General features: G+C 56.8%; 2 protein-coding genes across 7 annotated transcripts in view; one reads left to right on the top strand and one right to left on the bottom strand.

The window, feature by feature from the left end:
* The window catches only part of TBC1D14 (TBC1 domain family member 14), a 99,216-nt gene extending 80,859 nt beyond the window's left edge, over nucleotides 1-18,357 (top strand). For 4 of the 6 annotated variants that reach the window (XM_026486037.4, XM_026486042.4, XM_057309513.1 and 1 more), the window contains 5 exons: nucleotides 392-463; nucleotides 1,118-1,246; nucleotides 4,319-4,428; nucleotides 12,321-12,579; nucleotides 15,943-18,357. In XM_026486037.4, the coding sequence (XP_026341822.1) occupies nucleotides 392-463; nucleotides 1,118-1,246; nucleotides 4,319-4,428; nucleotides 12,321-12,579; nucleotides 15,943-16,008 (636 nt within the window). In that variant the 3' untranslated portion in view covers nucleotides 16,009-18,357. The remainder of the gene's footprint in view (nucleotides 1-391; nucleotides 464-1,117; nucleotides 1,247-4,318; nucleotides 4,429-12,320; nucleotides 12,580-15,942) is intronic. The other 2 variants (XM_048211840.2, XM_044379447.3) reach the window with 1 other exon arrangement.
* Nucleotides 18,358-23,335: 4,978 nt separating this feature from the next.
* Nucleotides 23,336-25,853, bottom strand: CCDC96 (coiled-coil domain containing 96). The gene is made up of 2 exons (XM_048211926.2): nucleotides 25,459-25,853; nucleotides 23,336-25,407 (listed from the first exon to the last, which is right to left on the bottom strand). Exons 1-2 carry the CDS (start codon nucleotides 25,731-25,733, stop codon nucleotides 24,033-24,035), a joined length of 1,650 nt encoding a protein of 549 aa, XP_048067883.1. The 5' UTR covers nucleotides 25,734-25,853; the 3' UTR covers nucleotides 23,336-24,032.
* Nucleotides 25,854-26,250: the final 397 nt, after the last annotated feature.

Below are 26,250 nucleotides of genomic sequence, written 5' to 3'. Positions count from 1 at the left end.
GAAACAGACGATGATTGTCGGGAGGGGAGGCAGGCGGGTCACCTGCTCTGAAGAGCCCTGGGGTAGTGGGCTTGCCTGTCGAGCTAGGGAGGGGAGACACAGTTACGCAACCAGAGCCAGACTAAGGATGCTTTCCTTCTGAGCGAGGTGTTCATGCCTGACCCATCAGCTTTTTTCCAAGCAGCTTTGTCAGTTGAGCTGCAGGCTGGTTAACCGTCCATTGGTCGCTAACTCGTTGAATCATGCAGGACGCATAGAGCTGCGAGCATAATGCTTGGCGACTAGTTCGTCCTCCGAGAGCAGCTGGTGTGACTGGCGGCGGCGGCAGATGGCATTCTGAGTACTAACCAGACTTACGCACGTGTTGTTTTTGGTGTGTTGATCCTTTTAGGGTGGTCCATATCATGACATGTTGCACAGTATTTTGGGCGCTTATACTTGTTACCGACCGGATGTGGGTTATGTAAGTGAACCTTTTCAATATTTTATAATGTTATCGTCTAAAAAGAAAGTCAGACTATTGCCCAGCACCACTTAGCTGCAGATGTCAGGTTGAGTGCCTTCAATTTTTTTTTTTGCCGTCGGGGGGGATGGAGAGCTTCGTGGTCAGTGAATTGCCTCCGCTTTCTTGTAAAGGGATTGAGCTGACACGGCCTCTCTGTGGCACTAATTACATAATTGGATTTGATTTTCATTTTTTGCATGTGATTTTTTTTTCTTAGCATTAAATCAGAAAAGCCGTTAAGCAGTAACCATTGACACACGGTGCTGCTCTTTCCGCGGCTCAGCAGCTGTGTGTGTGTGTGACGAGCTCTCAGGCAGTCAGACCCCCATTTCCACCGCACCGGACACTGTCCGTTCTGGAGGGCAGGCCGTCAAAGGCCAGATGCGTTTATGGTTTTCCACTGGCCGGAGGCGGAGGCTGAGGGAGCGCAGGCCGGGGCGGGGCGGGGGGGGGGCAGGTGGGAGCCGTGGAGGCGCTCGGTTCAGCGGTGGGGGGTGGGTGGCCATGTGGGACCTCCTAGCTCGAGGGCGTTTGGGCTCCTCTTTCTCCGCGAGAGAGCAGTTGCGACCGTGGTGGCCACCGTGAGTTTAATACCCTTCTGTCCTTCCTCAGGTACAGGGCATGTCCTTCATAGCGGCCGTGCTCATCCTGAACCTGGACTCTGCAGACGCCTTCATTGCTTTCTCTAATCTTTTGAATAAACCCTGTCAAATGGCGTTTTTCCGAGTGGACCATGGCCTTGTGAGTACCCCCAGTCCGTGTGTCCGCACACAGCCAGGACTGCTGATCATTCTGTCTTTTCAGAGGGAAAGAAATTTGTTTTCCAGACACACGGCTAATAGCCCTTTGTATGTATTTCTGAAAATACCTTCTCTAACTGAGAGAGGCGGGGCGGCTCCTGCCCGAATGTGCACACTTCGTGTCGCAGCTGCAGCTCAGGGGCGCACTCCTCATTTGGGTCCTTCAAGGAGAGCGTGGCATCGCTCGCCTCCATTGCTGCTTGCTGCCAGCCCGGGGCTCTGCTTCCTGCGGTGCGCCCCCCCACGGGACAGGGGACGCGGTGACGACCAGCGCCTTCACTGACGAAGGTAGTGGTGTGTTCAGTACGTGGTATAGACACAGAGCGGGTGGAAGGAGCTGACGGGTGCCCCGGGGAGGCCCCTCACGTGCTCCCGGAGGTGGGTCTTCTGCGGGGCGCAGATGAAGAGCCAAGGCCCAGAAATGACGTGACCCATCGAGGTACGCAGCTGGTGAGTGGAAGAGCTGGGAGCTGGACCGCTCTGCTTCCTAAGCCGGTGGGCTCTCTACAGCCCAGGAGAGCCACCCACGCAGGGCACCCGTTGGCTGGATTTGCTGATGATTTGCTGATAAGTGGCAGCAGTACTTTAAGACAATCTCGGGCATATTTCTTCTGGAATATCTCAAGGACTCTGGAGTATTTCGTGCTCAGGCAGTACTTAACATTTTGTAAAAAAGTAGTATTTCAACACTGCTGTGAAAGTGGAGGCTGTTAGGGGAGTTACAGATTGGCAGAGGCCTTTTGGAGGACAATCTGGTTTTAACTCTCAGTAGTGGTACATGGCACAGCTTTGTGATTCTGCTCATGCGAACCCACCGTACATTATGCAGAGAGATGGTGGTTACACAGTTATTCATAACTAATGATTTAAAATGGTTTTTCATCGTGAAAATGAAAACATTTTAAAATGCAGGTTTAGGGGGAGGCAGATGGTCACTAAAGATCTGGGAGTAGAAACAACAGATGTTGGCAGGATGCGGAGAAAGGGGACCCCTCTTACACTGCTGGTGGGAATGCGAGCTGGTGCGGCCGCTCTGGAAGACAGTGTGGAGGTGCCTCAAGGTACTGAAAGTAGAGCTACCCCGTGACCCAGGGATCGCACTACTGGGTGTCTACCCAGAGAATGCGACCGCACTGATTCCAAAGGATGTTCATGGCATCACCGTTTACAACCGCCGGATTGTGGAAGCAGCCCAAGTGTCCGTCCACTGATGAATGGATAAAGAAGATAACAGGGTGTATGTGTGTGTGTGTGTGTGTATGCGTGTACACACACACACGTACACACACACGTGCATACACACATGTACACACATACAGTGGAGTACTACTCAGCCATAATAAAGAGCGAAATCTTGCCATTTGCAACAACATGGACGGAGCTAAGGAGTGTTACGCTAAGTGAAATAAGTCAGTCAGAGAAAGACAAAGACCATATGATTTTTCTCCTGTGTGGACTTTAAGAGACGAACAAAGGGGGAAAAAGAGACAAATCAAAACACAGACTCCTAATTCTAGAGAATGAACCGGTGATTGCCCCGGGGGAGGTGGGCAGGGGGCTGGGGGAGCGGGTGGCGGGTTAGGAGCACACAACACTGAGCCATGTGTGGGACCGTCGAGTCACTCGCGGTATTGTACGTCTGAAAATCAGGTATCGCTGTATGTTAACATACTGCAGTTGAAATAAGAAAAAATAAGACCTGGCAGCATATCCGGTGCAGTATCGAGGTTTGCAGAGCATTTATTATGGAAAAGTAAGATTAAAATGATTTTTTTTCAAAAGCATCTGAGACACCATGAGCCATAATAGCTGCCATATTTAACGGTAGAAGGAAATGAACAGTATTTACGGACAATCTTTTGTTTCCGTACTTAAGTTTTCTACAGGGAACATTTACAGACTTGCAGTCAGGAAAATACTTGTATATAATAAAATGATTTGTATCTCAGTGTCTCTTAATTGTGAAGATAAGGCCCCACGTTTCTCTTTAGACACATATGATAAACTGTGCTTATGAATTCCCACGTATATTTTTAAGGAAGGATCATAGAATCGTAGTGTGGAACAGGACCTTCTTGACAGCAGGGACTCCCAGCGGTAGTGCTGAGGATGTGGGGGGCCGATAGCCGCAGAGGCGGCCAGCACCATCCCCGGCCTCTGTCCGTTGCATGCCAGGAGCACCTCCCCGCTAGCGTGTCAGTCAGAAATGTCCTCCGACATTGTCAGGTGTACCCCCGGGAGGCAGAGTCCTCCCCGCACTCTTGTCGGGACCCACTGGTTTATAGTACATCCCTTCGTTGAGTCAGAGAGTTGCCATTTGCCCACATGCATCCAGGTGGTGAATGGCCCAGAAGTGGGGCGCCGCTCAGACGCAGGTCATTGCCAGCCCCGCCCTAGCTGTTCTTCTGTTCCAGCAGCGCTCCCCTTCTCAGTGTGTGCTGTTTTCTTACAAACCCTCTAGGAGTTGAAAAGCATGTGCCAGTAAAATACAGGCTCTGACTGCTTGCTTTTCCTTAACGTTTTCTCCCTTTGCTGCATTAAAAGGGCTGTGTTGTTAAGCCAGAGTGGTTTTACCTGTGCCACACACGTCAATATTATGCTCCCTCGGGACGTGCCAGGGCTGGGCGCGAGGAGGCCATGCTTCCTCGGGTTCCTTTAGGCAGTTCATCCTTCCCGGTTCTTGGAGAAGAGCCAGCCCACAAACACCCAGCCTTTGCAGCGGGCCAGGCATGGTTCACGTCCAGCCTTGCCGCACACCAGCGGGCCTCTGCCGACTTCCGTGTGAGTTCAGGAAATACGGCAGTGGAGCTGGTGACGTTGTTGTGAAGAGTAGAAAAGGGGCTTAAGTAGAAACTGCCTGAGCCCAGCGAGGAGTGCCGGTCTAGACGTGTTAGCAACCGCGGAAGACGACCATTGTCCTGTCCTGAAAGTGTCCCTCTGTGGCCTTTCTTCTGTACAATGGAAACCTGTGCTGATAATTGGTTTATTGGTATATCTCACATTATCTCCCCAGATGTTGACCTATTTTGCTGCATTTGAGGTATTCTTTGAAGAAAATTTGCCGAAATTATTTGCTCATTTCAAGAAAAACAACTTAACTCCAGACATCTACCTAATTGATTGGTAAGACTGAATTTTCTATGTGTTTTCTCCTCTCCCTGCCTGTTTCTCGCCATCCTCACTGCTGGCTTCTTTCTGGGCTCGGCCGAACTCCCTCCCACGTGTGTTTTATCGTCTCGCCGCTGCCCTGCGTTTGAGGTGCCCTTGCCTTTCAGGCACCTGCATCTGCCGGGCTCTGTGAGGTCTGCCTTATTCCTGTCTGTGACTCTCCTGTCCTCGATTCCCTCAAGGACAGAAACGGTGTTGTGGACCTATTTGTTTTCGGCATGCCGTCTGTCCGTTCACTAAGCGCGATGTCACTGAGCACCAGGTCGGTGCTGGGCTGTCTGCCGAGAGCTCGTGATGAGCGGGGAGCAGGGCACGGTGCGTGCGTGTCCGGAGCTCTGTCCAGAGGGAAGAGCCGCGTCCACGGACAGCTCCGCAGCGTGTTGCACGTGTTGTCTCTTAGGAAGGGAAGATGGACAGAGCTCTGGACCCCGGTTCATGGGTCAGAGGACACAGAGGTGACCCGTGAGTTTGAGCCGAGGCATGACGTGAGCCTGTGGTGGCCCAGAATTAGCAGGGCTGTAGCGGTCGGTTGGGCAATGCTGGAGCCTAAGTGAAGGGGTGAGGGGTCGTGTGGGACTCAGGTCCCATGCCAGGGAGCTTGGGCAGGACTGCAGGGGCCAGAGGGAACAGTGCAGGCTTCTGCTCGGGGTGAGGAGGGAGGCGGGTTATCTCCAGAAGTGAGCTCTAGGTTCCTGGGGAGCCAGCGGAGCCTGGAGGCAGGGATGCATGGAGGCCACCGGACCAGGACTCGAACCGAGGCCCGGGGGCTGGTGGACAGCAGGAAGCTGAGAGGCCGAGGGAGAGGAAAGCTGCAGGTGTCTGAGGGAGTCTGCGGGTGTGTGAGGGAGTCCGAGAGTCGTCTGCACGCGTGTCCAGCTAGTGGGGCGCGCAGGGACCCCCAGCTGGGTCAGGTTTGGCAGCGTGCTTGATAGAGTTGGTTTCGGACGCTGATTTGGAGGCTCCTGCTGGACGTCTAAGTAGACCTACAGATAAGGGGCTCTAGAGAGTTCTGGGTGCAGCAGTAGGCCCTGCAAATCGTCGTGCAGAAGCGGATGTGGTCGCCTGAGGAAGGGGTGGGATGTCACCCCCGAGAACACCCGTGTTTGGGGGCAGATGTGTGGAACAATGGTGGGAGGACTGTGGTTCTGGAACCCTCAGGCCTGGTCCTGTCTCTCCTGCTACTTGCTTCGTGGCCTCGGTGATGGGCATTAACCCTCTCTAAGCACGTTTTCTCCTCTGTCACCTGCAGTGATGAACCTTGTAGGGCCTTACAAGGTGATGCCCCGGTCCCCGCCACCTGGCTTACAGAGGGGCTCTGCAGGAAAAAAGGTGTCACTGGGCTGGAAGGCCCGTTTGGGCTTCAACACAGTGCTGGCCGTGACTGCGCGGAGGGAGGGTGTTTGGAGAGGGTCAGACTGCACCAGTGTCTTCAGCTCCTGCCTCACCTGTGTTAGGCCTCCAACTCCGATTCTTAGGATTTCGGCCTAAAAATGAAGTTGGAAAACCCTATCTGGAATAGCATCTTTCAAACTCTTTCACCCCGACTCGAAAAAGGAAAGGAATTTTATGTCGTGATGTGATGTATGACCACATGTACAGAACCTTCCTCTGTGTACTGGACCGAAGCAAGCTTCAGACCATACCCAGCCCCTGCTTTGTGGTGAAGCATTCCAAAATTTCCCGTTCTGTTTACTTAAGAAAAACCGCTGGTGGTCATCGACCCTGATTTCACAGGGCAGTAACCTTGACTGGGTCACGAGGGGCAGCACCAACAGCACCATCCTCGAGGACCTGCACCAACAGCACCATCCTCGAGCACCTGCGCCAACAGCACCATCCTCGAGGACCTGCACCAACAGCACCATCCTCGAGGACCTGCGCCAACAGCACCATCCTCGAGGACCTGCGCCAACAGCACCATCCTCGAGGACCTGCGCCAACAGCACCATCCTCGAGGACCTGCGCCAACAGCACCATCCTCGAGCACCTGCGCCAACAGCACCATCCTCGAGCACCTGCGCCAACAGCACCATCCTCGAGCACCTGCGCCAACAGCACCATCCTCGAGGACCTGCTCGTCTTGTTCTCGTCTGGAGGCCATTACCATCCAGACAGGGGCAGAGGCCAAGAGCACCTGTGTTCACTGACTACAGTGCTGCTAACACAGGATCTCCCGTAACCTCAGAACACCGCCTGGAGTGAACTGTGACTCCTCTGTCTCATAGATGGGGAAACTGAGGCTCAGAGAGGCAGAGTGGCTTGCCCGAGGTCATGTGGCTAGCTGGATCTCACGTTCATGTTGGCTGCTTTAGACCTAGTGTGCTTTCCCACGGAGCCCTCCTGAGGGATTTGGTGGTGAGGCAGCATAACCTGAGAGCTGGGTCCCAGAGCTCGGGCTCTAGGGATCGCGTCTACACGCTGCTGATGCTCCTGGGAGTGGGAACCCCAGACCAGATTCGTCCATGTGAAAACCGAAGGAGAATCTGGGGTGTCTGCGTGAGAAGGAAGCTCCATGGTTTGTGATGGGTTGTGGCTGGCGCCTGCTGCCTCATCAGTGCTGCCCACCCTGCTTTGGGGAGGCCTGTGCTCTGCTGGTCTCTGGAGTGAGGACCGAGGAGAACGTTGTCTCTGTTTGCAGTTGCAGCGGAGGGCCGGCGAAGAGGTGGAGTCGGGCCCAGCAAAGCCGCGTGCCCTGACGCACTCCTTGCAGCCCATGTCTCTGAATGCTGTGGTTCTTGGGGGGTGCGCCCAAGGAACAGCTCCGGTGGGAAGCAGGATAGGCGGCGAGGAGGAAGCCAGGGAAAGAACAGGCCATGCTCAGGACTTGCCCCGGAAGCTGACCTCTCAGAGACACTCACAGCTGGTTTTGTCTTCACAGAGGAGGCCACCGAGGGCCCTGCGCAGTCACAGCCGGGGCGAGCAGCCTGGGCTGATCGGACACCAGAGCCTTTGCTTTATCACGGCGCGGCACCGGCTTCCCCGAAGCCACATCCACACCCTGAGCAGGGCTCCGCCTCGGAATGGCTGGCAGTGGGCGGGCCTGCACGGGCACGTGTTCAAGAGACACAGGAGATCCTAGGCTTCCGGTTACTAGCTGCCTGAGGACGAGACCTCTCACTCCTACCCCTGTCTGAGGGTTGACGGGCCCCTGTGGCTTGGCTGGCAGAGTGGCCCGGGTGAGCTGCGTGGGCACAAACACAATGATCTCTCCTTTCCTGCCATGCAGTCCACCCACTGAAGGCCGGCTGGGGATTGCTCCTGCTTCCTCCCAGCACAGTTCCTCTGCCCTGTGGAGTATGACAGGATAGCTTTATCGGCCCTTACCTAGCACCGCTGGGGAATGATTCCTGCAGAACACTCTCGGCCCTCCCCTCCACCCCTGCAGTGTATGTGTCCCTCCGTCACAGCACTGTGCCGCTCCGAGGGCATCTCTGTTTCTTGCGTTCCGCTCACAGACTGAGCTTTGTCAGGCACCTCTGTGTCCCTGGTGTCCCGCCCCGTGTGCGGCTCCGAGTCCTAGATCAGGGAACGTGTCTGTTCCCGAGGGGCCCCTTCCAGAACCCAGCCCGGGGCCTGCTCGGGTGCTTGGTCCTCTGTGCGGGCTGGGAACGTTGGTACAGAGACTTCACAGCAGAGAATCAGATTGACCTGCTGGTGCTGCCTTTCTGGAAACGGGGTCTTCCCTGGTGTGGCGTGTCACTCTTCCCTGTGCACGTGGAGACACGAGGGTCAGAGCATGGTCTCGCCAGTGGTGTACGTCTCCCTGCAGAGTTTCGAGGGTTCAGTCAGGTATGGTGTTTTGTGGGAGGATTGACACATAGTCATTGAACTGCTCGAACTTTTTCCGGCTGCTTCGAATGGTAGAATTATCTGGAGGTGTGAACGGGTTCTGTAGTAAATGGTCTTGGGTTAGTAAAAGAACCCAGCAGTACGTTCCGTCACAAAGAGTGTTTGTTGAAGTGATGTCTGGGGGTCCTTGGCCATCCCACGTTACGCTGAATCTCTGCCCTGAAGGAGAGGTTCGGGGTGAAGTTGTGGTTGGCAGCTTTCAGTTTCTGTTGCATCTGGATTGCTCTCATTTCATTTGTAGGTTTTAACGTTGGGGTGACAGGTCTGCCTGTGAGCTCCTCAGGAGCTCGGCCCGTCTTGCCGAGCTCCCAAGCGCCCGGGCTAGCGGCTGGTGTGCCCTGGGGCCGTCATCATGGTGGGGGGGGGGGGGGCGTTGCAGGCTCGCAGTGGAAACCCGCTCGCAGGAAGGGTCTGCTCGTTCGCCTGGCTGCACACGGCATCTACACGGCTGTGCCGGGACCCCGGCGCCGAACCTCCTGCAGGCTGGCCTGGCGAGAGGGTGCTCTGCGGGCAGGGGGGTCCGGCTGCTTCCAGGACTGGGGCAGGGGCTGGACTCGGTATCGGAGTCTTCAGTAACTACCTCCCAGTCTTTTTTGTTTGTTTGTTTAAAGATTTTATTTGAAGAGAGCGAGCAGGCACAAGTTGGGGACGGGGGCAGAGGCAGAGGGAGAAGCAGGCTGCCCGTGGAACAGGGAGCCCGACATGGGGCTCGGTCCCAGCACCTGAGATCAGGAGCTGAGCCGAAGGCAGACGCTTCACCGACCGAGCCCCCGGGCGCCCCACCACCTCCCGGTCTTCGGTGAACGCAGCTCGCGTTTGGCATTAATGTTCTCTGCAGGCCTCACGCAATCTAATCCTCTTACTTAGCGTCTGTTCTGACTGCTTGTCTCCGTTTGTTAGGAGCACGGGGAGCACGTGGTGAGGTGGGGGCCTCGGGGGCACTTCCTAAGCCAGCTCTGGGTGGGGGGGGCAGAGGCTCACAACCCTGGGACAATGTGGGCACGGCTGGGAGTCGATGGTGTCAGGCCTGAAAGGCCCAGTCTCTTTTCTGGCTTCTCCACGGGGGGCTGCAGGATGGTGCCCCCGCCTCAGGCTCGCACCCACTTCCGGCAGCCTCCCTTTGTCTGCAGTTTCCTGTCTGTAAAGTGGAGATGATTGGACGTCCTGTGGAGCTGCGGCGGGGAGAACTTGCGAGCCAGGTAGATGGTATAAAGCCGTGCTCAGCACGAAGCCAGCACTCCCCGTCAGCTCTGATACCTGCTCAGGGAGGGGATCAGGGAAGGGCTGGATTCTGAGAATGAGCCTTTGCCTCCGTGAAGACTTTGGGAGCCGTGGAACCCCCTTCTCCCCCTTCCTGTACCCTCTCACTTTCCCGCAAGCTCAGACAAGCAGTCGGAACAGACATTGCGGATCAGGATGCTTTCTGGCAGTTGGGAGGGCTTGGCAGGAGGAATCCAACCTGTTCCTGCCACACACGTCGTGGGGGAAGCTGCCTACAGGCGTGTTGGATGTCTTCTGTAAGCCCACAGCCACTTCTCACTTCTGCAACACAGAAATACAGTATTTGCATTCGTTGAATTTGTACCTGAAGTTACCATTTTTGACATAAAGTGCAATAACATGCAGCGGTCCAGGGAAGAAGCAGCTTTGAATTCTCTCTTGCTGCCACGGGGAGAAGCCTGCAGCATCCTGGGCACGCCTCGGACCCCTGCCTCTCCTGCACTCATGGGTCCGAGCCCGAGGAAGCCGAGTGCTCGGGGTGCGGTGGGGGCACTTGAAGGGCTGGAGTTGGGAGGGGCCAGGGGGCTGTGAGCAGACAGCTCCTCTCTTGCTGCTCTGGCGGGACTGTCCCCATCCCCGTCCCAGGGCTGCCACGGGGCCAGGGCAGAGCCCGGTGGCCGGGGAGCTGGTGCGCTCTTCAGCTGCGTGAGTGGTGCCCGAGTGAGCTCCTCCTGGGAGGAAATCCGGGCAAGAGAGGTTCAGTGTCCTCTTCAGAGTGGGGCTTTGACTCTAAGTGGGGTTTAAAACGCAGGCAAGCATCTGAAAGTGTGGACTCAGAAGTGGACTCCAGTGACGGGGGACGTGAGGAGGGGCACGAGGTCCCTCTCGGTGCGGTGCTGCTTGCAGGAGGGGTGGGAGGAGGGGGAGCGGACCCAGATGTCTGCCCCAGAGCAGGAGGGGACACAGCGATGTGACCCTTGGGGGGTGAGGGGCTGTGCCCCGGTTGCTGGAAGCCTGCGGAATCTACAGGCTCAGAGGGGACAGCGAGGAGGTGGAGGGCAGGGCCCCGGGCGGCCATCCCAGGGCTAAGTGTGCTGGACGGGCTGCCTTGTGCCGCGACTGTGCTATCTCAGGGACACCGCCTCCCACGGCGGTCCTGGCTGTGGAATCCGGTGTGCTCCCGGCGTGCCCGGAGGGTGGGGGGCGCAGAGCACATAGTAGGCCCTTAGTCAAAGCTCAGCTGTTTCTGTGACATAGGGGCTTCCTTGTGATGCTCGTCTCCCTATTTCATCGTCCGAATTGATCCGTGTGCCCTCCTGAAGTCTCTCATTAGACTTTGAAAGCCTTGTGTGGCTTGGGGTCTTAATTAGCACGCGTGTTCGGTCTGTGCCCTTGGCTGCATGACATGTCCCTCTGGGTCCCAGAGGCAAGCCTGTTGCTGGGGCAGAGATGCTGCCAGGTGAGAGTTTGGAGTTCAGGAAAGCCTGTGCGCGGAGCCTCAGGAGCACGTTGGCCAGGATGGCGTGGGCTCTCTGGCGGCATCTCCCCCAGGAGGCTGGGAGGCCTGCTGTTGAAGGCTAGATGACATTCCCCCTGACCAGGCCAGCCCCATAGTCGGGGTGCGGCACCTGAGTCCGGTGCCCGCACAGGGTCTCTGGAGCTGGGGCGGGCACGAAGGCAGTCGTGAAACTGTGAACTGTGAACTGTGAACTGTGATTTTCCAAGAGGGAGGGGGGTGTCCCCCGGCACCTGAGAGTCCCCACTTCTAGTGAGCACTGCCGCTGGTGAGGAGGTGGGAACCACCCACGTCTAGGACCCTGGAGCAGATGGGCAGTGCAGCCACCCGTGGGCTTTCTCAGCAGAGATGGCCAGGTGCTGTGCGGGGTGCTGAGGTGGAGGCCGTTGGTCAGGGTCCCTGCTCCTGGGCATCTCCGTGGGGAGAACCGAAGCAGACATGTGTTCCGATAAGCACCAGGGTCAGAGGGGGCATCTGGCCAGTCCTCGGGGTCAGCGGACACCCTGGGGATGGCACCCGGGCTGTGTCTCCGAGCCGAGGAAGGAGGCTGGGTTCGCAGAGAATCCGTTTGGCCTACGTCCCAACCCGGCTTCACCTCGCTTTATGACACAGGCACCTTCCAGAGTGCAAATGCTCACACTTGATAAGACAGCTGGTCACCCAAGACGGTGTGTGTTTGGTGCTTTGGATGGTGATCGTCACAGTAGTTTAAGATCGTGCGTGTCTGTGTTTTACTTGCCGTCTGGTTGTTGGCTTTAAGCAGAAGATCAGTTTTTTATCGTCTACACTCTGCTTCATTTGGAAAGCTTTGCTTTGTTCCTTGCAGACCCCGAGTGGGAGAAAAGTATACAGTGTTCTTCGGAAGTGGGGAGACATGTGTACATACACTGATTGTATTCTCTTGACTGTTTCTGCTCCCCTCAGACTCTAAGCTCGTCCACCTTATTAACCCTGTGTCCAGCCCTCCGACAGAGCAGGCGCGTACTGGATCGTCGGAAATATCTGTCGCGTGGGGATGCAATCGGCATCCGCGATCCAGAAATTGTACGGTGTTTGGGATTCTGCGTGAAAGCCGAGAATGCTTTCTTACGAAATTGTCCTTCAGAATGAATGCAGGCCTCGTGCCGCTCCCCGCCCCCCACCATGTGTCTTAAGTATGAAAGCGACTAACTCAGGGAGCATTTTTAGTGGATTAGACCTGAATTCAGAGCTGTTTCTTTGTGCCGTCCAAAACCTGAAAAACTCAAAACTTTTTCCCCAGGATCTTTACCTTGTATAGTAAATCTTTGCCCCTGGACCTGGCCTGTCGTATCTGGGATGTGTTCTGTCGTGACGGGGAAGGGTTCCTGTTCCGGACGGCCCTGGGCATCCTGAAGCTGTTCGAGGACATCCTGACGAAGATGGACTTCATTCACATAGCCCAGTTCCTGACGAGGCTCCCAGACGACCTGCCCTCGGAGGAAGTGTTTGCCTCCATAGCTACGATTCAGATGCAGAGTCGAAACAGGAAGTGGGCTCAGGTAAATGGTCTTTTGTTCTCTTTTTTCCTGCAGAGTAGCCTGGCTCAGTAGCCTGAGCGAAGAAGTCCTTGCTCCCAAGTGCCTGTCGAGCAAACGGCCCTCTCTAAATACAGTCCTTCTTGGACTGGACACCAGGAGCCTGGGTTTGCGGCTCGGCTCTGCCACGCGGGGTCTTGGACAGTCCTTCTGAGCGTCTGTTAGAGGGAGGGTGGGTAACAGAAGCCCCCCACCCATCCGGCGGTGACATCGGGAGGTCAGCATTTCTCGCCAGCACTGTGCTGACCACACCTTAGAAGGCATTTTGTAAACCAAGCACCCCTCCGCCGCGTGTGCCCCCGGGCAGGGTGGTGGGATTGTCCCCCATCACTGGTAAACAGAGGAGACCCACAGAGCTCACTGGAGGACAGGAGGGCTGAGGGATGGCTCCTCTGGGATGGGTCACGCTGGCCCCCTGGTGGCTGAGTCTTGGGAGCAGCTGATTGACGGTGTGGGAGCAAGTCCAGCCTGGGCCTCCTCCATCTACATTTCTCTCACCCCTTCTGGGTGTCCTGCCTGGGGCTTGGCCCCTGTGGGATTGGCCGGTGTTAGCTGGCTTCAAGTTTGTATGGTATGAGAAAGGAAAAATAAAGCCTTGCTTCTTGACCCTATATCGGCTCAAAGCTTGTCCGGGCAGCATGTCGTGGCTGGAGACTCTCTGTGGAGGCTTGTACTCTCCTGTGACCTTTGCTATTAGGGGGAGATTTCAAATACGTACTAAAATAGAGTCAGCTAGATAACGGGCCCCGTGTCCTTGTCAGCTCTCCGGGCGTTTTCCGGTTTCATACGGTCTCAGGTGTCAGCGGCTTCGTAGTCTGGGTAGGGTGACGCTGCCGCTAGTCGAAAGATCTTTTTAGTCCTTTTTTAATATATAGGTTACCCCACCTCTCCTCTTATCCCTTGTCCTCTGTTTACTGAAGAAATGAGCTCGTGTGTCCTGCAGCGTCTCCCAGAGTCTGGGTCTTGCTGGTTACGTCCTGGTGGTGGTGTTCAGCGTGGTCCCCAAACCCTGTGTTTCCTGTAAGGTGTCTGTTCGGTCTGAAGATTACTTCATGGGCCATCAGGCTGTATCTCTCTAGCAGCATGTTTATTTTTATAACAGTGACAGCTTTGTGGAGATGTAATTCACGTGCCATAAAATTCTCCCTTTTGAAAATGTACAGTTCAGTGCATTTATTAACCAGACAGAAGTTCCCTCTCACCTGGGCCCTTCATCCTGGCCCTTCCTGTCCCTCCTGTCCTGTTACATGCTGCCGTCGTTGGCTGGCGGGCTCCCTCTCTGTGCGGGTCTCTGGGGAAGAAGCACGGCTGCAGTGTGGGACCTTGGGTGATACTGGGAGGGAGGGCAGGGGCACTGTTTTGTGCTTGGGTGATATGATCTGCATTTCTGAAATATTAAATACGTTTTGTTGTAAAAAGGAATGACGTCCTTGCACACACAACAACACGCATGAACATCCCGTGAGAACATCCCGTGAAGGGACAGAGCTGGACACTAGAGACCACACGCTGTGTGATTCCGTTTGTAGGCAAGTGCAGAACAGCGTCCTCTGTGGAGACAGGAAGTCCGCGAGTAGTCGCCCGGCAGGGGCGGGGCGGGCAGGGTGGGAGCCGGAGGATGCGGGGTTCTTTGAAACGGACCGTGGTAATGTCGCACACATCGATGAATACACTAAAACTCTTGAACTGTACGCTCTAAATGGACACGTTATATGGTAAGGAATCACATCTCAGTAAAACTTAGCACGCTCCGCTCGTGTGTGCAGGACTGGCTGTATAGTTATCAGGGATCTGACGAGAGGGAGAAAGAGCCTTTCTCTGGTTAAGAAGTCAGTGGAAACCTGGGACCACTGGTCAGCATTGCTAAGAGTTTCAAGAAGGTGACCGCAGAGCGTGCAGCTGCGTAGGCCCCCGTGGGTAGAGACCCTGTGCGACGGCCTGGGTGGCGTGCCTGTGAAGCCGGCCTGTGCGGGACGGCGTGCTGTGGTCTCCGTGGTTCACTTGCTTGCACGGTTTCTGAAGTCGCTGCAGAAAACCAAGGCCTTTCCTGATGGCCTTTGTCCCACACGTAGCTCGGTCACTACCTGACTTTGCACATGCAGTCGCGGGTCTGCCGATCTGCTGCTCCTTGTCGCTGGTCTTCACGCCATGCGCGTCCCCCACGCAGGCACGCAGAGGGCAGGGGTAAACCCAGGTCTGTTTCCCTTTTCGTGTTTCAGGGACAAGGTAAAATGTTTGCTTAAAACTAGGTCAGCGGTTGTCAGATAGTAGGGCATTTTATAATCCCGGGATCACGATGGGAGTCAGCCTGGTGGTGGGGGTGGGGGGACATCATGGGATTTATTTCGTGTTAGGCTCCATGGGAATTGTGGTCTATACACATTCCACTTACATGCTCCGCTTTAGGTCAGGACCCTGGAGAGCTTTACAGACAAGTGAATGAGTGTGTGTGCCTGGCAGTCCCATCAACTTAGAGGTAGAGAGGGGGACTTCCTTCTGTGCAATTCATCTGAAACTACATAAAGTGTTTCTGCTTCACCCCTGGTCATTTGTGATTCGGTTAAACTGACATAGCGCCTGACCCGAGTCGATTAGCCCCTGGTTTTGAATTCCCGGCAATCTAGGTCCGATTGCATACGAGCTGTTTGAAGAGCCGCTCCTGCTCCTGTGAGTGTCTGTTGCTCAGGTGCCTGACCATGGGGCTTCAACTTTCCTGCCCTTGTTGTCTGACTAACAGCTGCTGCGCATGAGGTCCCCGGAGAGGTGCCCCACGTGGGCGGTCAGTAAACGGAGCCTCTGTTGGCGGCACTGCTGGTACTGAGTGGGCAGAGTGGGATGTAGTCTTTAAAAATGACGGTGGTAGGTAGGAGCCGGGCGAGCGCAGAGCTGGGAGTGCGGTCACTTTGGGAAAGCCCAGGAGGGCGTTAGCCTTGCAGGGGCACCTGGTTCGCTGGGGAAGAGGGAGGCAGGCAACAGAGGGGCTGCACGGAAAGGCTCAGGGGCACTTGTTAGCGTCCAGGACTGGAGAGCCTGGCTTGGGTGGTGGCGAGCGCCGGGCTCGAGCCACAGTTTAGCCGAGTCCTGACGGTGGTGCTGTGGCTGGGGGGACGTGGTTGGAGGACTTCAGGCCAGAGACGGCACAGTTGAGTTCTGCGTTAGGAGGAGGGCTCTGGCTGCGGGTGCAGGGGGTAGAACGGGAGTGGTGGAGGTGGGGGCAGGGGGCAGAGATACCAGCCGGGAGGCCGCGAGGCCTGTCGCCACACCTGGCAGGGCCTGTGTTCAGTGTGTTTGCAGATCACCCACGGACGTCTCCCCTGTGATTCCCAGGTGCTGACTGCCTTGCAGAAGGACAGCCGCGACACGGAGAAAGGAAGCCCGTCTCTCAGACACTGAGCGGCCGGCAGAATCGCGCTCGGCCCCCGAGCAGATCTCCCGGCGGCACCCGCGTTGTTTCAGACGGGCTCACTGACAGCCGAGAAGAACGGGCTCTTTCCGTGTTTGATCCTAACACTGACGTTGGCCTTAAAACAAACAACTTTTAAAGAACTAAACCGAGGCTTCGCCTTGAGTGGCGCAGTGGAGCGATGAGCTAGTGTCGGCCGCGGCCGGGACTGCGTGTTCCGCATGGCGTAACAATAAGGCAGGGGCCGACCCCCCACCTCATTTCACAAGAGTTCATTAAATTGGCATGCTTTTATGTCAGCTGATGAAAAGTACATCACGGTCTTCCTTAGCCAAGGCGCGTGACAAATGCTACTTAGGAGGCCTTGAGGCGTTACTGGCTCATTGACCTGCTTGAGCGAGGAAGGAGTTGTTGGTTCAGTTCACCACGAGAACCGTTCCAGGGCCGGGGTCCTGTTTTAAAGCCCACCTACCACAGATAGCATGAAAGGAAAGCTCGCCCAGCGTGCCCGTGGGCTCCCTGGGATTTGACCTGACGTTCAGGTTGGCCTTTCTCCACTGTCGGCTTGACAGAATCAGAGCGCGAGAGCTGAAAACGGCGGCTTGGGTTCCAGGGAACCCCTGCTGTCCCGAGATTGCTCCCCCCATCTCCTGAGCAGGAGGAGCTGCTCACACAGGAGGCCCGAGACGGGAGACAGGCTTCAGCCCCCCACACCTTCTGCGCGCAGAGGCTGGGGTGGCGGGGGGAGCCTGCGCCTTGCTCTCCCAGAATGCCGCTCTTTCGTCTGTCACCCGAGCGGCAGGATCGGTCCTGAGTAGCAGCGGTTCCCTCCTCGCGCCTTTGGTTTAAAGAGAGACCGTTGAGCGGGCGGAGGAGTGGCCGCACGCGGACGGCCTTGTCGGGGCTCCCAGCGTTTGTCCCGTCGGCCTCTCCCCGTTTAGCTGGGTTTCCCCCAAGTTCATCAGCAACTTTCTTGTTCAGACTTTTCCTTGACTGACTTTAAGCATTTTGTTACAAGCGCTGTGGTCATGCACATTCGAAGCCGTGAGCGGTTTTCACGCAGAGGAGCCCGGACGACGGGCAGGCCTGTGGAGACCGGTCCCCACGCGCTGATCCGGCCGATGTGCTCGGGCGACCCGGTCGGAGGGCGCTCTGCTGCCCCCTCAGCCACACTCCCCAGGGGGACGTCCCCCGGCTGCCCTCGGTGCTGACTTGGGGAGCGCCCCAGGCTCCGAGAGAGCCGGCTTTCCACGAGGCGGGGCAGGGGCGGTGGCCTCCCTGCGGCCTCGCTTTCCTGGGCCTTCTGCGGCGGCACAGGCAGGGGCAGGGGGCCACGCCGAGGCCGTGTGTCCCATTTCCTGGACTTGCTTTGTCCCCCTGTCTTCTTAACTGAATTCTCCGGGGAGGTTGGGGAGCATCTCGGACCCACTCTCTGCCTCAGCCTGGAAGTGCTGACCCGGCTGCCCTCTCGGAGGAGGCGTCCCATCTTCGCGAGGGCTCGCGCTTCCAGACGCAGCCAGCCCGCTGACCCCCGGGGCCCGGCCCTCTGCCCACACGTGCCGAGTGTCATTCCTGGACATGGGCTTTCTGTTCTGAAAGGTGTATGTATTTTCTTACTGCACATACAGATGTTCCTCAGCCGGGACGGGAAGGGCCGCTGCTGCAGGACGCGTCCGCGGCTCGTCCCGCGCGTTCGAACCCCAGCCCTTAACACTTCGTCGGGCAGTCTGACATCCGTCTCTTGGGACTTCCATCACCACGTATGCATTAAGTTTTTTAACGGGATTCCGTGCCGATCCGGAATACTTACCAAATCTCTAGCTCACAGGAGGTTTCCATGACCTGTTCAGGGACCGCCCGGGGTCTTGCCGGTTGGCTGTGTCCACCCCAGAGGCTGGGAGCTCGGGCCGCGTGGCCGCTTTCCGTGGGGTCGGGCTGCTCTGTCGGACCCCATCGTTTAGAAAAACGGGGGAGCCGATTGAAAGGCCACGCCCCTGCAAGTCTGCACTTTCGGGCCCCAAGCCGTGGGTTGTCCGGGTCTAAGACTTGGGCTTCGGGACCTTGTGCATCTGGCACTTTAGAGTCGAGAGCCGCATCCCCAGCAGTCCCTGAAAGCCCATCTAGAAACAATGTTCACTTTAAAAGGTACTTTTTAACTGCTCAGTTTTTGACTATTTTGAATAGTTTGCTGATAGAAATTTCCTGATAATACTTGCTACATATCATGTTTTAATTGCTTGTACAGTTAACCTTTAATTTTATTTAGTAAAGTCTATTGAATTAGGACTTTTCGAATTGTAAATATGTGGTTTTATTAAATAAAGTCATTAAAATTGTTACTTAGTTCACTGCAGTTGGTTTAAAATTGAAGCTCTCACCTCCAAGTACGGCGAAATTTGACCTTGAGCTTTGCATCATTGATTCTTTTTAAGATTTTTTTGCGAGAGAGCGCGTGCGAGAGAACACAAAGGGGGTGACAGGCGGAGCCCGATGCGGGGTGCGACCCCAGGACCCTGGGACCCTGGCCTGAGCCGAGGGCCGCCGCCTCACCGACCGAGCCGGCCCGGCGCCCGGCGTCGCGTTCGTTTAAAACCCACTTACTGTGCTCGGTTAGATAAAGGTGGTGGTTATGTTAATTTGGTCCAGGGGTGTGGGAGTTTAGTGTGCCCCTCTCAAGCCAAAGGGGCCCCTCAGACTCGCTGACCCTTTCCTGCCCCCGATCCCACAGCGAGCACGTGCTCACCCTGCGCCAGCGGCGGGGCTGCACACCCACCTGGGCTCCTGCTCAGAGCCTGGTCGGCCAGGTGCCGCCGTGCAACCCCCCACCAGCCCGCGGGTGACCGCGGTGCGCCTCCGTTCCCAGCTCCAGGGCGGAGGTCAGCCCTGCCGCCCCACCATGGGGCAGTGAGCGTGACACGGTCCGAGAGGTCACTTGGTGCCAGTCAGAGCAAGTGCTTACGTGTGCGCTCACGTATGTCACCCGTGCTTGTGGTGCCAGCTGTTCGGCCGAGGGCAGGAGGCCCAGCCAGAAGGTGGGGAACCCTCCCGGTCCCCCAGGAGAGTCCCTACGTGCCCTGCACAGCACGCCTGAGCAGACAGTGCTGCCCCTCCTGTGTCAGCGAGGCCGACGGCCCGTGCTGGGCCACTCCGTACCCTCCGCCCCGTCACTGGTCTCCCCACTTCTCTTCCGCAGAAACCGCACGGCTCCGGTCAGGGCGTTCGCTCCCGTGTCTTCGGCCCCCAGCACGAGGCTCCCATCTTTCTCACCAGAGGATCCGTGGCTGCTGTGGTCCACTGTTAACCTTTCCTGCCCCTGGCACAGGCCAGGGGCGGGGGGGTATTGTGGCCGAGGGTGGCCGTGCTGGACGGCAGTCGTGTCCCAGGGCTTGCTGTCTGCCGCACCTGCCCCGGGCCCCAGGCTGAGTTCTGTGAATGGCCTCGTTTCTCCGCAGCAGCTCTGTCACTGTCCCCATTCCAAAGGTGTGACGCAGAAAGCCGATCTGCTTGGGCTCCTGCAGCCAGTTAGCGGGGCTGGGGTTTAGACTCCGTCTCTGAGGCTCCTGAGCCCTTGCTTAACCTCCTCCCCAGCGAACAGGTTTGCGCTGGGGCCTTTGGAAGCCTTCCTCCTCTCGCTCTGGCCTCGACTCCAAGTGCGGGGTTTGGGGTGAGGCCTGGATTCACTCACCCGAATGCCTCCCGTGCGCAAGGAACCAGCCTGCTGGCAATGAGACAGCAACGCCTGACGGCCGGCTCGGGAACGACCTTGGGGATCCACCAGCCTTGGGGGTGAAAGTTGTGGACTGCTTTCCCAAGAGAAGCCGGGGGGCCGACCGTTTAAAAACCACCACCCAAAATGTGGAGCCTGCCACCAAGGCCCAGAGAGGGAGTGAGGTTCTGCACCAGTACAAAGATTGAGCTGGACCTTGAGAAGAGCCACTGGTTATCGGGAGGGGCGTGGCCAGCAGAGGGAAGCCTCAGAGCCAAGGCGAGTCCTTAGCCCCCCACGCAGGAGCTCACCGTCCCCGGGTACTTCTGAGAGGCCTGGAGCTCCGGGCTGGCTCGGGAGCTCAGGCTTCTCTGTGAGCCCCGCATCACCTGCAGCCAGCTGGCTCTAGAAGGTTCCTGCTCCATGGGACACGGCCATGCCAAGGCCCCTGCTCCCAGAATGCCTAAGCCTGTGGGAGGGGCAGTGGCCTTCTCCCCGGACAGCACAAGTTACCCCCGCTCCGGCCTGACCCCGGTCTCTCGGTTCCTAGACATTGTTCCTGCAGCTTCTTGACCCCACTCCCGAGCTCCTGGTAGAAGCTGATCCAGCCAAAAACAGCTCCCGTGTCAGGTGTTATTTAAGAGGTCAGAACAGGAGTATTTAGAGTCTCTGAGCCTCATGTTTCTTTTCTGTACCCAGAGCTTAAAAAGGGTGCCAGTATCCATCCGCTGGCTTGTGAGGGTGAAAATAGGATGCTGGATTAATTGTGTCATTTAAAGAAACATCACCAGAGAGAGCTCGAATCGTGCTCCTGACACACAAACTTTTAGTATCTGAACTCCTGGGGGAATTTAGGGATTTTAAAAATCAGTATTTTCCCCTTACTTATTAAAACTGCATGTTCATTGTACACAATTTGGAAATACAAGAAATAAAAATCCTAATTTCAGTACCTGGGGAGAGATACTTTTTTCATATAACGACTTATGTAATTTTACCCCGTTTTACAAGGGAGAGCGCTGAGGGTTAGAGAGGTGGAGTGTCTGTCCCAGGTCACGACCAGAAATCAGAATTCAGGCCAGCCTGAGTCCAAAGCCCTTATCTGCGCGTGTCCCTATTTGACCGTCTTCCTCCTAGACGCACTTTGTGCTCAGCCCTGGCGTCCTTTCGGTGAAATGTTAGAAGCTTGCATCAGGTAAAAAGCTGGGGCACGTGTAACTGTATTCATTCAAACCCCCACCTGTGTAGACAGGGTTCCGGCAGGCACGCGGACAAGCTAGAGGCGCGGACCAGGAGCGGTGCTCTGCCCGCGGCCCCTGCTCTCGCCAGCGGCTCAGCTCAGCCACAGGCCCCGGAGCCCTTCCCAGTCACGCCCCTTGCATGGCTCGTCCTTCTCACATGAACGTGGCCTCCACGTTATAACCCAAGTTGCAGATCGGGGTGCATTAACTCTGCTGCGGTTTTATCAGACAGGAATACCCGGCCAAGTGCAGAAGTCTACATTATGGCTGCAGACCCGCCTCCGAAGAAAAGAAAGCACGTCTCTCCATTACGTCATTTTAAAATCTCAAAAGCCGTAAGCCCCAGGAACGCCGCGCACCTCCCAATGAAGTGTTTCCTTTCCGATGCCTTGGGCTCTAGCAGGGAGTGCCCGAGCCCTCCTGCCCACCGCGCAAGCCGCCTGTGACACCGAAGGGGACACTTCCAACTCGGACCCATTTCAAAAGAAGTTGTGTTGTGTAACACCTCAGACTGTATTGTGCCTGCATTTTGCAGGCCCTCCTTTTTGCCAAGATCTTTGAAAAGCCTTTGATGTCAGACGTCTCTAGTCCAGCCGCCCTCCCTTCCCTTTATCTTCCTAGAGGGAGGCAGCCTCCCCGGAGGCGGTCCCTGCGGGAATGGGCCGTCATTTTCCTCATCGGTTCTACTTCTGGAAACCTCCTCTTGCTGCCTGTGCTTCTTTTCGAGTCTGATACAGGACTCAGCGCGTCTGCCTATCCTAGGCATTTGAGCAACACTTCTTGCCAGAAAACGAGAATGCCATGATGGTGACGTGTTAGTAACCCAACAACCCATAGAGCCTCGGTTATGGGCTAGGTGGGCATCGTGCTGTTTCCGAGGATGACGGTCCTTACCTCCCGGGCCTCTGTCTCCCTGGGGTCCAGAGAGCTAAGCACACAGTCACAGAGCAGGGGGTCAGAGGCTGGGATGGGGCCCGTCAGTGAGACTGGGGGGTCTGTGGCATTCTTCCTCAGAGGTGAGCTGAAGAAACACTTCGTGAATGGGTTGCTATTTCATGATCAAGAGCTCTCCCGTAATTGAATTAGAAGGAACCTCATTGTGAAGTAATCAACAGATTATTTCTCTTCTAATGAATTGTAACATCTCTAGCAGGAGAGAATGTAATTTGGTAACTTTGCAGCTGAAAGCAATGCCAGCTGCCTGTCTCTGTATCCCGCGCCCTCAAGAGGCCGGTCTGCCCGGTTCGGGGCTGATGGGGGAGTGCTCGGTGCGGCCAGCGGGTCCAAGTCCGCTGAAAATACCTCCTCAGCCGCTAGTGAGCCGGAGGGACAGACACTCTGGCAAGGACAGCTGCCTGCTTGGGGGAGGCACGGAGCATGGTGCCAGTTCACTCTGAACCACCAAAGACCCCAGTGGGCCTGTGCAGCTCTCAGCACGAGGCACAAAGAAAACCAGGTTCTGCTTGCTGCCATTTACTGCTTCTCTGTGGCCTCGGTGAGCGGGGTGGAGGGAAGATAGGTGTAGAGGCTAGAACGGAAGAGGAAACAGGAAGTCAATGCTTTTTACTCCCCTCATTGTTACCTTTGTGTGGTTTGAAACGTATGTTCCTATAAAAGAGTGTATCCAAGCTGTAAAAGTTAGAAAAGGAATTGTCATCAACCTTTATTGGCTTCAAAGGGAACACACCTTAGAAAACAATCGCACCCCCAAAAGTAAAGGTCATTGGGATCTTCTCACCACGAATGGAGTCATCTGCCTGGAGGGGGTTTCTACCTTTCTTTACAGGCATTCGGCACCCAAAACTAGCTCATCCTCACGACCTCCTTCAGTCTAGGGATGGGAGAGTACCCTGACCCCAAATCTGCACATCTCAAAATTCAATTTAAAAGGAAGAGGAGGTAAAACCAGGCCCCTAGCTCCAGAAGTGCCAAAAACTGGAAATGGAGTCACTGGTTCTGGATGAAAGAGCTAGACCCACCAGGCGTTTCTTACATCAGCACAAGGACTACTAGACACTTTAGTATGTGGTGCAGAGTAAAATCAGGTGCATGGTGACTGTCCTCTTGCCAAGATCCAAAAATATCTTGCTGAGAACAAAAGGCCACTCGCATATTTTGCACCTGGCCAAACAGCACTGTACAATCATTTTGTCTTCGCTGGAAAACAAAATTTCATGGTTTTGTATAGATAAATGCGGTTTTAAAAAAAGATTTTATTTATTCATTTGCGAGAGAGACACAGCACAAGCAGTGGGAGAGGCAAGAGCAGACTCCCTGCTGAGCCGGGAGCCGGATGTGGGGCTCGATCCCAGAACCCTGTGGGTCGTGACCCGGCCGGAAGGCAGATGCTTCACCATCTGAGCCGCCAGGCGCCCCAGTGCGTTTCTTTAGAGGGTCCCAGAAAATGTTTCGTTAGAATGTCAGACTGTTGAGCCAGAAGCAAACGTTAACGGTCTGACCGAGCCTTCTCTCATGGAAAAAGGAAAGAGGACAGAACCTCAGCCCCTTTTCCTCCTTATCATTTCTCCCGTTGCCCTCGGCTTGTTTACCGGCCAGACGGCAGTGCTACTTACTGACAAAACAAGTTTGGACTCACTGAAGGAAATGGGTGAGCTTTGAGTTGAGGATGTGACTCAGAACCACACAGTTGAATACGTTCAAAGGGGATTTAATAATGAGCTGAATGCACAGGACATTTCTTGGTCCCCCGCCCGTTTGTTGAACCCTCTGAGGTATGAAGAGGCTCAGTGTTCCTCAGGGTCGGGTCACTGAAATTATGGAATCGCTCAGATGCAACAAGGCTTCTGACGCCTCTAATCTATTAACCCGCCAGGGCTGTTTCTCTGGACCTATTTTACTTCGCCCCCTGTAGAACTGATGGCGAACCCAGTTCTGCTCAGGACTAATTCAGGAGCTGAAAATGATGAGGTTAATACAGAATATAGCTTCATCCCCGATATCGCAGGCCTTTTAAAGAACGGCCGCAAGTGGAGAATAAAAGTTAACGAAGGACACAAGTGGCTGAGGTTGAAGACGTTCCACTGCCCCTTCCCGTCGTGGGTGTTTGTTAGGACGGGAGGAAGGCTTTGGCTTCCCTGATCTTCTGCTTCACGCCTCTGCAGGACACGGTAAGCCCGGCGTGGTGGCGCCTCAGGGACTCTATGTGCTGCTTGAGCGCTTCCGTCCTGTCCACCTTCTCTTCCATGTCCCGAAGGAGTAGCTCCTTGCCTAGAAGCCCAGACCTCTGATTCAGCTTGACGTTGTCAGCCCGCAGTCTGTCCCGGGCCTGCTTAGTCCTGGTCAAGATGTCCCTCCTCAGGGCCACCTGAGCCTCAATTTCCAAAAGCCGGGTCTTTTTGCACACGTTTTCTATGTCCACAAAGTGTAACTTCTCCTTCACGTGGGTTATTATTTGCACGTTGTTGGTCACCTTGTTGTGCAGTTTTAAGAGTTTCTCGTTTCGCTCCTCCACTTTTTCATTGAAGGTCTGGTTCTCAATCTTCAGCTGTTCAAAGTCGATGAGCAGCAGCCCCTCCGTCAGGTCCTCCTGGGCCCTCATCCGAGTTTCAAAATGCACCAGGCTCTGCTTTAGTTGCACGTTCTCTAGCCTCACGGCGCTCATCTCCTTCTCCTTCTTATCCTCCAGCGCCTGGATCTGCTCCACCTCTCGCAGAGCGGCCTGGCGACCGCCGCGCATCCAACAGCTGCCCATGGCCTGCATCACCACCTGCTTCTTGAGTGCCTGGAAGTCTGCCCATTCCTTCTCCACCCGGGAGAGTACCTGCCGGCACTGCTTCTTGAGCTGCGCCAGCTCCTGGTGATACCAGTGCAGGTCGTCCGCCTCTTGCTTCCTCAGCTCCTCCAGCAAGGCCAGATGCTGGAGGTAGGCCTGCTCTTTCTCCGGGGCCTCGGGCTCCATGCCCCTGTCGGGCACGTCGGCGGCATCCAGGCCCTTCTTCTTGCGCAGCGCCTCTGAGATCTGGTGCTGCAGGTAGACGTTGTAGCGCTGGTAGGTACCGCGTTCTGCCACCAGTGCCCGGTGCTGTTCCAGGAGCTCAGCGCGCAGCTGCTGCTCCTGCAGCCTCTGCATCTCCTCGGTCCATTCGTCGTCCTCCTCGTCCAGTCTCTGACCTTCCTCCTTTTCCTTGCCTTTCACCGGGCTTCCTTGCACACCTCTCTCCTTGATTTCCTCGCTCTCCTTCTCCTCCTCCCCCTTCTCTTTCCCCTCTTCCCGCTCAGCTTCCCGGGCTGGCGCAGCCTCTTCCTGGCCGGTGGTGGACAGCCGCGCAGAGACCGCCGAGGGGGCTTCCTTCCTCCTCCGCTTGACCGCCGCTGCCGCGGCCTCCTCCTCCACCCTCTCCTCTTCCTCCCTCTCCTCCTCCTCCCTCTCCTCCTCCTCCTCCTCCCTCTCCTCCTCCGCCTCCTGCTCCTCCGCCTCCTTCCTCTCCTCCTCCGCCCTCTCCTCGGGTTCCGCGGACCCGCCTTCGGGCCACGGCTGGGCTGTCTCCTCAGGCGCGGCGTCGGCCGGCTCCCCGGGTCCCGCCTTGTCCACAGCCTCCGTGGCCGCCGGCGCTTCCGGGGGCTCGGCGGGCTCGTCCTCGGCGGAGCCTGCCTCCGAAGCCTCTACGGTCCCCGGCTCCGGCTCCGGCGGTTCGGCCGGGGAGTGGGGGCCAGAGATGGCCTTGATCCCAGACAGCTTGGAGGACAGGTTCGCCACATCTCCGTCTTCCCCCTCGGGGTCCCCACGGTGCTCGGAGCTGCCGTCCATCTCCCCCCACTCTGTGGGCGCGGCGGATCCCAGACGCTGGCTGTTGGGTTTCCAGGGGCAACCAGGGGCGCGCGCGGTGGGCCCGGCGATTGGCCAAGAGGCAGGCAGACGCCCGGCCCCTTCTCCCCGCCTCCGGAGAGAGAAGGCCAATGGGGAGCCGCGAGCGGGAGACGGGCGGCATTGATTGGACGGGGCCGCAGGCTCTCGCCGCGCGGCCTTCCCGCCCATTTCCCGGCGCCCGGCCTGGGGCGGGGTGGCGGGGAGGCGCTAGGAGGGGCGGGCGGCCGGCGCGAGGGACGCGCAGGCGCAGCGCGGCGGGCCGGGCCCCCGCGAGGTGGCGCGCGCGGAGCGCCTGCGCGGTGCGGCCGGCTGCGGCGGCGGCGGCGGCGGCAGCGGCGGCGGCCGGGCCGGGCCCGAGGGCGCCTGCGTGCTGAGGCGGGACGCGGCCCGGCTGGCCGGCTCCGGCGGCGCCTGGGCGGGGCGGCGCGGTGGCGGCGGGCGCGGGCGGCGGTTGCTC

The sequence above is a fragment of the Ursus arctos genome, unplaced genomic scaffold, assembly GCF_023065955.2.
Source record: "Ursus arctos isolate Adak ecotype North America unplaced genomic scaffold, UrsArc2.0 scaffold_9, whole genome shotgun sequence".
NCBI lineage: Eukaryota > Metazoa > Chordata > Mammalia > Carnivora > Ursidae > Ursus > Ursus arctos.
The sequence above is the reverse complement of the archived record's forward strand: the minus strand, read 5'-3'. Positions and strand labels throughout refer to the sequence as shown.